The sequence below is a fragment of the Sinocyclocheilus anshuiensis genome, unplaced genomic scaffold (genome assembly GCF_001515605.1).
Source record: "Sinocyclocheilus anshuiensis isolate Anshui unplaced genomic scaffold, SAMN03320099.WGS_v1.1 scaffold470, whole genome shotgun sequence".
NCBI classification, from domain to species: domain Eukaryota; kingdom Metazoa; phylum Chordata; class Actinopteri; order Cypriniformes; family Cyprinidae; genus Sinocyclocheilus; species Sinocyclocheilus anshuiensis.
Genome location: NW_015542341.1, coordinates 131,991 through 144,936, shown reverse-complemented (window position 1 = coordinate 144,936; position 12,946 = coordinate 131,991). Strand labels below are relative to the sequence as shown.

At 36.7% G+C, this 12,946-nt stretch overlaps 1 protein-coding gene across 1 annotated transcript in view; it reads right to left on the bottom strand.

The window, feature by feature from the left end:
- Positions 1-12,946, bottom strand: part of LOC107691213 (voltage-dependent T-type calcium channel subunit alpha-1G-like) — a 135,060-nt gene that overhangs the window by 10,339 nt on the left and 111,775 nt on the right. Inside the window, exons 28-33 of the mRNA XM_016489712.1 lie at positions 12,550-12,683; positions 9,585-9,655; positions 7,574-7,652; positions 6,255-6,376; positions 5,694-6,116; positions 1,686-1,829 (exon numbers count right to left, since the gene is read on the bottom strand). Of these exons, the coding sequence (XP_016345198.1) occupies positions 1,686-1,829; positions 5,694-6,116; positions 6,255-6,376; positions 7,574-7,652; positions 9,585-9,655; positions 12,550-12,683 (973 nt within the window). The remainder of the gene's footprint in view (positions 1-1,685; positions 1,830-5,693; positions 6,117-6,254; positions 6,377-7,573; positions 7,653-9,584; positions 9,656-12,549; positions 12,684-12,946) is intronic.

Below are 12,946 nucleotides of genomic sequence, written 5' to 3'. Positions count from 1 at the left end.
TATCTTTTATATTTATTACATATTTATGAAACTGTATGAATATGCGTGTTTGGATTCAAATTCTGTATACATTTCTTTTTCTTTTTTTTTTTTTTACAAAATATAGTTTTTTTTATGTTTTGATATGTATATCTGAAAGCCTTGAGATATATCTGAAAGCTTAATGAAGCCTCAAGTTGGCTCATTTAAGAATCTCCATAGGGTTCTATAGGCCCCTCTAGTGGCTGTAACCATAAAATGCAATTTTATGTAATTTTTCCCCACCAGATGGCATCATAGACACTCATTGACCTAGGTCCTGATGGATCATCATGTTTAAAGTATAAATATGCAGAAATTGTGTCTTTCTTTCTTTTTTTTTTGGTGAAAAAAATTATAAAAATATACTAATTTTCATATAAATATACAGAATTTAATGTGAATAAAATAAAAATCACCAAATAATAATAAAAAAAAAACCTACATAAAAATTTGAAAAAAAAAAAAATATATATATAAAAATGGACCAATATAAGCTTTCTGGACCAAAAATAAAATTAGTGTCATTTTTGGCCTTCGGGTCATTTTGACCCGCGAGGGACACTTTTGTTATAGGTTCGTGAGGGACGGATGAGGGCTAGGAAAGAATAGTTTGTCAAGGCAAATCTTTATTGTTGGCTTGACAAAACTTTATTTAAAAGTTTTGAAGGTTTATAGACCAGATAAATAGACACAGACAGATAGATATTCAATTTGGGTTGAATTTCTTTGAAATTAAATACTGCATTTCTTCCTGTCACTCCAAACTCAAATTCCAATTGAACTTCTTGTGGGGCGTGGCTAATGAAATTCAAATTCACACTCATGAACTGAAAGAGAGCCAATTCTTCAATTCAGAAATTTGATCAGCCCTGATGGAAACACCCTCCAGAGTCAGCTGACAGGATGCATATAACCTTCCTTCAGTAGCCAGTATAGATTTCCTGAAGTTTAATGGTCCTCAAATATTAAAATGATATCAGAAAACAAGGTCAAACTCAGTTACCTTCAAAGATAAATAATATGGAATCTCTTTCATAAATCCTCATATGTCAGCAGGCGAAATCTTGCTTGCTGCATCATCTAAATTGTCCCTGAGAGTTTGGGCTAGAACAACTTTTTGCAAAGTCATCAAAATAAAAGCGCCAGATATTTCCATAAAGACATTACAGATTTTCCAATTACATAAAAAAATGCTTTTAGAAGCCTCCGTTCTTGCAATGCTAATGCAATTTAATGAAATATTTCAATGTGAAACAGACCAAAAGAGATTTCCTTGCATAATTCAACAGCGGTCCAGCTCTATATCGATCCACACATTACCTCTTCTACTCCAGCCTGATGAGTCCATCACTTTTTTGGGTATTAATGATCTTTGGAGCGAGGCACACATTTCACAAAATTTTGCAAGCCTTTGTCACTCTTATGGGATCAGGAAATAAGTACACTTATTACTGGAGCAGAACCAAGTTCTTCTAAAGAGCGCTGGAAATCCCAGAGTGCAGAGGTGGCTTTCTAAGTGACACACAGAAGCTTCGGTGCTATTATGTAAGTTTAAGTGGTCCAGAGAGAGAGAAAAGGAGGGAGAGAAGAAGGGAAAGAGACAGGCAGAGAGAGAAGAGGAGTGTGGTACAAGGCAAAGCTGGGTGAACGGGGATGCCATTGACCTGTTTCTCAGTGCAGTGCTTGCTGTGAAGGGGGGGCAGAGCGTAGTAGTGGCAGATGGAGTCAGATAGGTTGTCCATGAGGCTGAGCTCTCCTTCCAATGAGCCCTGGATCACCAGGGAAACGGAGTCAAACATAGGCCTCCGCTAAAAGCCCCAGCATGTGGCAGACAGGATGAATGACGAAGAGAGAAAAAGAGAGCAGACAGAGACAGAGGCAGAGGAGATGATGAAGGGTGACGTGAATGACATTACACAGAGAAAAAACAGAGGAGAAATGAAGGAAGGAGAGAAGTTTCTAGACTTTAACACAAGCAGCCAGAAGGAAGATTTACGAAAGGATAAACAAGCTACTCAGTAAGCCTTAAGAATTCATTTAAAGAAACAGTTCACCCAAAAATTAAGATGTCATTATTTACTCACCCACACTGTTGACTTTCTTTCTTCCATGGAACACAAAAGTAGACATTCTGAACAATGGACTTCTGTTCCACAGAAGAAAGTAAGTTATATGGGTTTGCAACAACAGTGATTAAATAATGGCAGAATTTTAAATCTGACGTGAACTGATCCTTTAAACCAGAATAGCTAAGATGCATTAGTTAAATCAGTAGTGCAATGCATTATGTGCGGATCAGATGTAGTATTGGGCTTTAAACTGGCAAAGATGCATTGCTCACAGGTGAAACACTTCATTGTACCACTGACATCCACAAGGGGGAACTAGAGCTCTATGAACATTTATCCTGATGATGAGCAAAACATTTTGGCACGGCCACACTTCAGAAGAGAGCTGGAGGGATAATGTCACTGTTAACTTAAAAAAAAAAATAATAATAAAAAGCCTGGTATTCTGGAAATAGCCAGCCTGCATTAAAAAAAAGAAGAGGCCTGTATCACTACTTTCCCATGGCATCAGTCTGACCTCTGACCACTAAATTTATGAGGAGCAAACAACAGTCACATCTCCATACGACATTAACAGAAACCAATGGACTTCCCCACTTTAAAAATAACAGTTCAGTGTTTTAAAACATGTCTTTTCAGTAAACCTAAATGCATGTTAGTAATGATCTGTAAGCCCTTATCGTAACAGACTTATTTTTTTTAACAAATAAACAGTTCATTGTTAGTTGGACACTGGCGATAACCAATGTGGAAAAAAAAAATACTGTATATTTTATATATTGTGAGACATCTAGATATCCATATCATATATCATGTTTTTAAAAGGATGGAAAGAGTTACAAGTTAAAGAGTTCACCCAAAAATGAGAATTCCGAAATCATTTGCTCACTCTCACGTCATTCAAAACCTGAAACACAATCAATATTCTGAAGATTGTTGGTAACAACTATTGTTGGGAACAATAGTTGTTACTTGTCTACTGTTGGGAACACTTTTCACTGTTAACTAGTTGCTTAATTAGCATTCATATTACTAGCATATTGGCTGTTTATTATTAATTAGAAAAAGCACATATTATTGCCTTATCTGCATGACCATATTCTAGATCCCTAAACCCTACCCAATACCTAAACATAACTACTACAACAACTAACGTACGATCAATAAGCAGCAAATTAGGAGCTGATTGAGGGAAAACTCTTAGTTAATAATTAATATGTTTTCCCAAATATAAAGTTTTACCCAATTTTTTGTCCGACAGAAGAAACAGTCATACAGGTTTAAAAACAACATGAGTGAGTAAATAATGTCATTTTGAAATTATTATTATTTTTTATTCACTATCCATTTAAACTCTATACTGTTGATTTCCAAGAAAATAACTTTACTATGTTTAAAGAAAAATCATGTTTACAATTATGCAGAAGTCAATGGGGCACTGCATTGCACTGAAATAAATTTTGAAGCACATAATGTTGTGCGTATAGGACTACAAGGCTTAAACATTATACGTGTTTACACGAGACTAGAGTAACAAAATTGTTTACCATCTTCTTCTATGCAGAGTTCCTCTCATGACCATATAAAGCCAGTAAACCCTGCAATTTTCAGATGATACGTGCAATAATACCAAAAAGGGACTTTTCACATAGAGACAAATCCACAGGAATTAGATTAGTAATGCAGAACCAAAATCTCAGTAGTCCCACTCCTAAAAAACAACTTGCATACCAAATAATGCATATTTTGTACATCCAAATTAATATAAGTGCACTGACATAAATGCTTTAACCAACTATGAGCTGGACTTTTTTTGCTTTTAAACCCTCTGGAAGGTCTTGCTCCATCAACTTCCTTTGTAAGTGCACTGCTGTAAACAAGATTCGTGTTTGTTTTAAAGGGGTCCCATTATGCTCTTTTACAAAGTCTTGATTTTGTTTTGGGGGTGTACTAGAACAGGCTTTCATACTAGGTTGTTCGAAAAACACATTATTTTTCACATATTTTACATTATTACAACACCTCTCTCCCCAGTCATGGCATGAACTGCTTGAATAGTTCCTGTATCAAATGAAAGCCTGCCTTCTGAAATACGAAATGTGCTGTGATTGGTTAGCTGGGCCAGTGTGTGCTGTGATTGGCAGCACTCGGCGCCTGGTCGGGAAATGTCATGCCCCTTACCATAGCGCCTGCGAGCTTCAGTGTAAATATTGCGTCAAAATCAAATCAATTTGAGCGTGATTTAAACCCGGATGATTGTAACCACTCTAAGTTCGTCTGCCTTGGGAAAGCTAGCGTGTCTCCGACATAGTGATAACACTCGTTGCCTTCTCTAGTGCAGCTCAACCAGGTCTCGTCCCATTCGTCGATATTTATGATATCACAAATCCCGGAAAATATGCATTGTAGTCCAAACGAATCATTCATTGTAGTTTTTGAAAAAGTGGTTTCTGTTAAATAAAATATATACTATTTTTAGCTTTGTAACTTTGCAGATCTTTTTTATGCTCAAACAGCAACATTACAGACTAACTAAAGTTGAAAAAGTGAAAAAGCATAATAGGACCCCTTTAACAAACTGAGGGACAAAATAATGTTCAGTGGTAATGGAGAGCATATAGCAGATGCTTAAGTTTAATTGAACCAAAAACATTCCTTTAATATGTGCATCAGTGACGTCAGTTGGTTCAGGCATTTATGGAGGCATATGGTATGTTGTCTAACAGTATAGTGTATTTAGATAATAGAGCGCTGCAGTGGTTATGTATTTTTGTAGACCAACCCAGAAGTTAACATCACCCTGGTTCCCTCGACAAAAACCCAAAAGGATTTTCTACTGGCTTAAGGATTATTGTAGAAAATAAGCTCTGTGACCAACAAAGGCTTATGGTTCCTACATGTTTTGTTCATCACGATATCCTTCACGAATAAACATAATTTTCATAAAAATCTGAAACCTAAATACAATCGCCAGAAGTAAAAAGCTTATAACCAAACTACACCATGAAAATCTGACAACTCTTTCAGTAAAAAAAAAAATAAAAAAATTCCCTGAAAGTTTAAGAATAGTTTTCAAAAGCATGATTATAAATAAGGCTGTAAAGGTGGGCTAGTGAGTTGATGAGTTTACTTGTTTAGTGTGATGACATTTATCCCACATTTAGCCACTTGTTAGCAACCGCCTTTTTTAAAAAAGCTTTTAAAGTTAAAGCTTTAAGAAAAATCACAAGGGGATATTACTGATGTATTTTGTGTTATAGAATAAAACATGAAAAGATTGTGTTAACCACAGATTTTATTTCAGGCAAATAAAAATTAAATAAATAAATAAAAAAGACGATTGTACTGGGAATGCTAAAATACTAGCTCATTCCTGGGTTTTGGCCTACAAAAATATGTAATCTCTCCAGCATTCTATTTAAAAGTTTCAGCAAAACGAAAGCAAGCTGGGCACCACTGCTGAAACCTGCTTAAGATGTTGGCTGGTTTCTAGCTGGCCTGATGTGGTCGTAAGCAGCTTAAACCAGGTAGCATAAAGTCTGGCTCATGTGTTGAGCCTGGAAACTACACACCACTGACCTCACACCCAGAATTTCCACTCACCTCTAATGGCTGCTCCAAATTATGAGGATCGGGATCTGTCTTTATGTGATCTTCAGAGTCTCTGCGTATGTCTGCAGGTGGGCTGTCTGTGGGGTAAAGAGATCCCGACATATTTGGAGAGTCTCTTGTGATCCAAGGCGACCCTCCTGGTCCACCAACGTTACCATGTCCCAGAGATGGCATGTGCCCTCGGGATATTCCTCCATCTCCACCCACAGCCTCCAGCTCAAGCGCCATCTCGGCTTCCAGCTCAGCCTCCTCCTTGGCCTCTTTGTTGCTTTCCTCCAGGTGTTTCATGAGCACAGCGATCACCACATTGACCAGCACAAACTGAGCCGTCAGAACAAAGGACACAAAGTAAATGGGGGACACCACCGTGTTGTAGCAGATGCCTGTATCTTGGGAGCAGTCTCTGAGCGTGTCCTGCAACGTGGACACACAGAGTGTACAAATAAGAGGTGAATAGGTTGCTAACGACCGTAGTCAGAAAACGCACAAGGCATTTTAAAACAAACCGTGTGCATCATTGAAATTCAGCACCATGAGTTGACTGTGTCCCACCTTCATAATGCCATTCCAGTTGTCCCCGGTGGATACACGGAACAGCAGGAGAAAAGCCATGCCAAAATTCTTGAACGTGGCATAACGGCCGAGACCTTCACATGGGTGCAGCTCATCACATACTGGGACAGAAAGAAAAGGTCAGTGGTACATGATCTGGGAATGTGCAGATCAACATATTTTCATAATGGCCAAACACATTCTTTTATATATGTACAGTGCTGTGACAAAGTAAGTGCTCCCCATGAAAAGTTGGATCGATTTTTCCAACATTTCAACACTTTCAGAAATAAAGGTTTAAGGGGGGGGGGTTTGTAGCAAGCCCACAGAAGAACCATTCTGGGTTCCACAAAGAACCTTTCAGTGATCCTGACTCATTCTTGGTTGGGAAGAAACAGAAAAAAGTTTGCCTTGCAGACAGTCAATCTCAGTTCAGCCAGCAGACTCCATATATTAAACTTGGACAACACTGTAAAGCTGGTTATGAATTATGAAGTCTCTATGTTTATCTTGAGTCGGCTGATTGGAAATGGAAATGACATCAACCCTGGTATTGTGCTGAGCTGCAATGAATCACGGCCGGCTGTATTCAGTAAACCGTGCCAAATGTACTGCCACGTATTTTAGAGAAAACCTCCTGCAGGTACCATATTTATGGTTTGCCCTTATGGACAAGGATGGAAAACTTTCTAAAATATGTGAAAGTGATTTTACAGCAATTTAAAACAAATAAACTAATAAAGAGTAATAAATCAAGTAATTTAAAACATAATTATGTACCATCAGAGGATTAGAGGGTTACAACATGAGTAGACTAATCAACGTCATAAAGGGAATAAATAAATGAATGAAATTAGTTTTACAGGACCCCTTTGATGAATAGAGATGGAGCCTGTAACATATTGTATAAAACTGAGTGTTGCATTTAAGTCTGGCCTATATTAAAGTGTAGATTACCATATTAATGTGTTTACCCTTTGTTGGGATACTTATATTGAAAATACTGGTGCATTACATTTTAATTTAACTTGAAAGTTTTTAATGTGGGACAGTCAAAGTTATTTTGGCTTCTTAACTTTAGGTTTAGTTAAAGTTAACTTAATATTTAAATTTTTTAGTTTTTGGATTCCCAGCAATAGTGTCAGGAACCCCATAGGGAATGTTAGTAATTTACATTTCAGTGTGCATAAAACTTAGACAGGAAGATCCTGTGGAGTGCAGAGGTATGTGTGTGTATATGTGAGAGGAAGTGTTTGTGTCTGAGTGAATTAGACCATGAGGAAAAATGGTCCTTATTTATGTGTGTTTGTTATGCTTACTCAGGTCACCAAACAGCTCTACTCCCAGTGCAGCGAAGATGAAGAAGAGCAACATGAAGAGAAGACCCAGATTCCCCACCTGTAGAGAGAGCGAGAGCGAGGGAGGGAGAGAAAGCCAGGAGAGTTTGTCATGGAACGCAATGACAGGACAGACCTAGAAATACCACCTGTGAGGAGCCAATAAGAGAGAGTCATGAAGTGAGAAGATGACAGCTGTGTTCCACCTGATTAGAGCTTGCCAGGTTTGTAAATTTAAAACTCAAACTATGCTGAAGCCGTGGCTTACTGTTGCTAGCAGTTAGCGTACATGCTCCAGACATGTTGACGGGGGAAAAAATCTGACATCCTGTTTTTTTTTTAAATCACATTCCCTCTTTCTCTCAATCAATAAGAAGTGTCAGAAGCGCAAAAATAAAATCCTCATATCCTAATTACAAAACCTGAAAGTTATTTAGTACATTTTCATGTCACCATCATACAGTATGTCTTAATAAATTGGATAAATTATAATAATTCATTTTCGAAGATGGAAATCATATTTATTTTCTTTTATCACAATATATTTAACATAGGTTTGAATTTTAAATAATTTCACTACACTTATTTGAGTAAATGTTGTCATTTTTAGCACATCATTTCAGGAGATTTTTTATTTATTTATTAAGAAACATTTTCAATTTATTGAATTTATTTAGACAATGTATTAATAAATATGCCACTTTTCCCCTTTTTTCCCCAAGCAAAACATGACTTGGGAATATTGATTTATATAATTTAACATAATTCTGTGATTTTTTTTTTTTTATAGAAGTTGGTTTGTCTGACTTACAAAATATTAAATCCTGTTACATAAAATTATAGAAAGCAGTATTATCAAAATGTCTAAAGATGGTTAAAATGAAGAAATTAAAGTATATCAAATTAATTTCAAGTTGACCCCCTACAGCTACAGTAACCCTCAATAAGCAACAATAAGACTAACTTTAGATCTTTATGTTCATCCTGTTAAATTATTGCCATTGTGTAAGATAAATAAATAAACAAATAATAATGCATTTTAATTTATTATTATTGTTATTATTACTGTTATAATAATAATTATTATTATTTTAGGTGCCTAAACCTTGCTGTGGTATATAGAAACACCGTAATATTCATGTACTGCTGCATAACAGGAAGAATCCACCTACACCCAGAAGAATCATGCAAAACAATCATGCAGAGTGGTCACAAACAACTGGATCAGGCATGATTTAGAGGAAAACGGAAAGGAATAAAAAGAATCAGATTAGATGTGCTGACAAATCCGACTGCGCTGATATTCCTTTTTGTAAGTCTGGCTATTTTCCCACCCTAATCTCTCTTAAGTGCACTCTTCACTGGCTGGATTCAAGACACGGGGATCAAGCTCACACTATCTGGCAGGATATCTCAGTCAGAACACTGTTACGGATCACCTCTCACAAATTGCGGAAGAGTAGATCAATAGCCCAGAACCACAAAAAGCAACTTTAATGCAAAAGTATAAAGTGTGTGAAAGTCACAGCGACACTGAAAGGGCGTTAGGAGGTGATGCTAAGATCAGGTGATGGCTAAACATGATCTAACCCAATTAGTGACAATTAGTTAGAATTAAGTAAGAAGTAGAATTACATGTCTGATTATCTGAAGAGCACTAAAGGAGAGACTGGAATTAATAATGTGTCCTGTGGTGCAGCATGTTTCCAAATGAAAAACCCTGCAGGCGGTGATGGAGCTTGATGCTATCAAAAGAATGTGCATGCTGGAGATTTTCTCATTTCTGCTATTCTCCAAGCAGCCCATCAGAGCCAATCTGCACTGCTGTGGCCTCTTCATGGCAGATTGACTATGTAAATGAGGCCTGTGGAGAGCAGAAGGGCCCCAGAAGAACGGGGAACAGGGCCCGGGAACTCTCTCACCGCGTATGATACACTGGAGGAGTGGAGAGCAGAACTTTATGAAGGAGACAGAAAAAAGTTTTGTGCAGTACCTGAGGCAGTGCCTGAATCACAGTGTCTAGCAGAGCTCGCATTCCCACTGCCATCTTGAGTAGCTTCAGCACTGAAAGGAGAGGAGAGCCCGCTTACTGTGCATATATGAAATGTACACAATCTGTTCAAGACAGTTTCAAATATAAAAATACAAAAGGAGTACAATTTCAAATACACCTTTTTTTTTTTTTACCAGTGCACTTACAAGTGTATTTATTTAAAAATGAAAACAACAACAAAAATCTATTTGTTCTAATCTATCTATCTATTTGAATCTATTTGAAGGGGTAAGAGGCAAAGGTTAAGTCTGCCAGTACAGTGTGAATTGGCTAGGCAGGGGTCTCCAACCTTTTTGTGAGTGAGGGCTCCCTGAAGGGATAAAATAGTCTCAAGGGCTACTTGTTTGATATACTCCAATATGCATGCATGCATACATACATACATACATATATTTTTTTCTCTCTCTCTCTAATATCTTAATAAAATACATTTTATTTTCCCCTAAATTCTGTGCTTTCCATTTGATTTCTTATGGATTCCGTGTTTTCTGATTCAGTACAAATGTATCATAAAAAAATGGTGTCTAGTGAAATTAATTAATAAAACTTTAACAATTTAATCAATCTTTTAAAATGTAATCAAATGAAAATCAATTTACAACAAAACATTGCATTTTTATTTATTTTATTTTTTTATTTTATTTTATCAGACATGATGCTGCACAACAGAACTGTATAAATTAATAATAATAAAAAATAACGTGGTTGTATGATATTCCTTAAAAATAATAATATCATTATTACTTTGAGAATTGCATTGTAGTATACAGTAGTAATATATTCAGTCATATAATTTCAAGTTAAACCGGACTTTTATTTTGACGGTTTGTCGTGAAGGTCTTTCAGTTTTAGTTTTAGTTTCAGCGTGTATTTGACGGTATTTTTCTCAAATTGTCCTCATATATTATTGAGACGCAGACGGTGAAAACACCGCGAGTAACATATGTTTGTTTGTGTATCAGATGAAACTACTCCACGCATTCACACAGACACACAGAACATGCAGGCTTATTAGCGACTGGTTGCTGTAACATATATTTCTGTTGTGATTAATCCATATTGAGTAAAAATGTCCAGAACTTATCATCATTATTAACATAAATTTGATCATAATCTCGATATGATACCATTTATCGCCCGACACTAATTTAGGCTATTTATAGAACGTGCTTGGCGGGCGACTCAGAGACTCCATGCGGGCTACCAGGTGCCCACGGGCACCACGTTGGTGACCACTGGGCTAGGGATTCACAGATATTAAAATTCTGATTGATACTGATAAGCTATTAATTGTTTTCAAGTAATGGCTGATATGGCCAATATTAAAATCATTAACTTTTTAAAAAAATTAAAATAAAATACTAAAAATAAACAAATGAATAAATAAATAAAACCTGTCATTTAAATGCTACAAGTGAATAAGTAGGCATCACAACATTATTATGTACATTGTGTAAAATTAAAATTAATTTTAAGATTTGCTAAACATTTAATTTAACAGTGTTATTTAACAATTCGTTTTTTAAAAGATTAACTTTAAGTGAGACAGAAAAAGAAATCCAAATACAAAAATAGGGAAAGTAAAATATATACAGTACCAAAAGTGTAGGCTCAGTAAGATTTTTTGAAAAAGACTCTTATGCTCACCAAGGCTGCATTTATTTTATATTACTATTTGATAATTTTGTAAAATATCACAATTTAAGACAAACTATTTTCATATTTTTAAATAGTTGCATGTATTTTAAAATGTAATTTATTCCTGTAATGGCAAAGCTAAATTTTCAGCAGCAATTATTCCACTTATTCAGTGTCACATGATCCTTCACGAACCATTCTAATATGCTGATTTGGTGCTTACGAACATTTCTTGTTATCTGTGTTAAAAACTGTTGTGCAATTATTTGAAACAGAAATCTTGTGTAACACTATACATATCTTTACTTTTACTTTTGATAATTTAATTAGCATAAGTATTAACTGCTTTCCAAAAAATAAAAAATACTGACCCCATATGATATATTAATTCAATGTATTACAAACAGGAGTAAAAATGAATTACACTTCTAATACTGACAAAAGTGGCCTTCGAGAAAAAAATAAAATACTAAATGTTCAATCTGTGACTCAACCTTTTAACAGAATAGACAGCAAAAAATACACACACAGTGGATGCACTGTTTCTTTAAAAGTGGCCAGTGGAAACTAATTCTCATGTAATTTTCACAGTGGTCAGATCACAGAGCATGTTATTATTGGGGTCATGCACTACACACACAGAGCTTTAATGATGTTGATGACAAGGCCATACAGCCATGGAAGAGACGCCGCAGTGGAGGTTTGGTTAATTGCAAATCATGGTCTTAAGTGGATGATGCCTGTGACTTTCATTATGGGAATGTCTGAATGAGTCCAGGAAGAAATAGGCTGCGTATACATACAGACACACATACTCACTTATCCATACACACACACACACAACCTGATGAGAACACAGACATCTGAGCAGGTGTGTTTGCTTGGCCATCTCTGTTGAGGGAATAATCAATAAAGACTCACCCAGCAGCTCTTTCATTAGAGGAAGAATAATCGTTCCAAGTAGACAAGCACCCCAGCTTCCCACACTGTGTGTGTTGTGAGCGTATAAGCTTGTGATTGTGTGTGTAAGAAATAAGTAGAGTGGCTGTGTGAACTGAATTTCTCATTACAGCCATCTGGACTCTTTCTACACAGACTACGGCTTCTGCTGAGCAGTCTGTGAAACTACAGAGATTCCGAGGGTGACATACACAACCGGGTCTGATCTACTGAAGCTAACAGGCAGAGCGCTGAAGAGTGTAAACTTTTTCAGGGAAGAAAAATGGACCATGGCGGTACGGAAGATAAGAGGGCAGAGAATACAAACCACGAGCGATCCGCAGCACCCTCATGATGCGTATGATGGTGGGGTTGATGGGAAGGGAAGCATTGACCTCAATTTCTTCTAGTGTTATGCCCATAATAGACAACAGAACAATGGCAAGATCCAACTGGTTCCACCTGTGTAAAAACAATTGTTACATTAGTTATAAATAGTAATTAAAATTTACGTGGTGAAGGAGGAGGGAGAGGAAGAGGACGTGGTGAAGGAGGAGTAAGAGGACGTGTTGAAGGAGGAAGAAGAGGACGTGGTGAAGGAGGAGGAAGAGGAGGAAGAGGACGTGGTGAAGGAGGAGGAGGAGGAGGAGGAGGAGGAGAGGAAGAGGACGTGGTGAAGGAGGAGGGAGAGGAAGAGGACGTGGTGAAGGAGGAGGGAGAGGAAG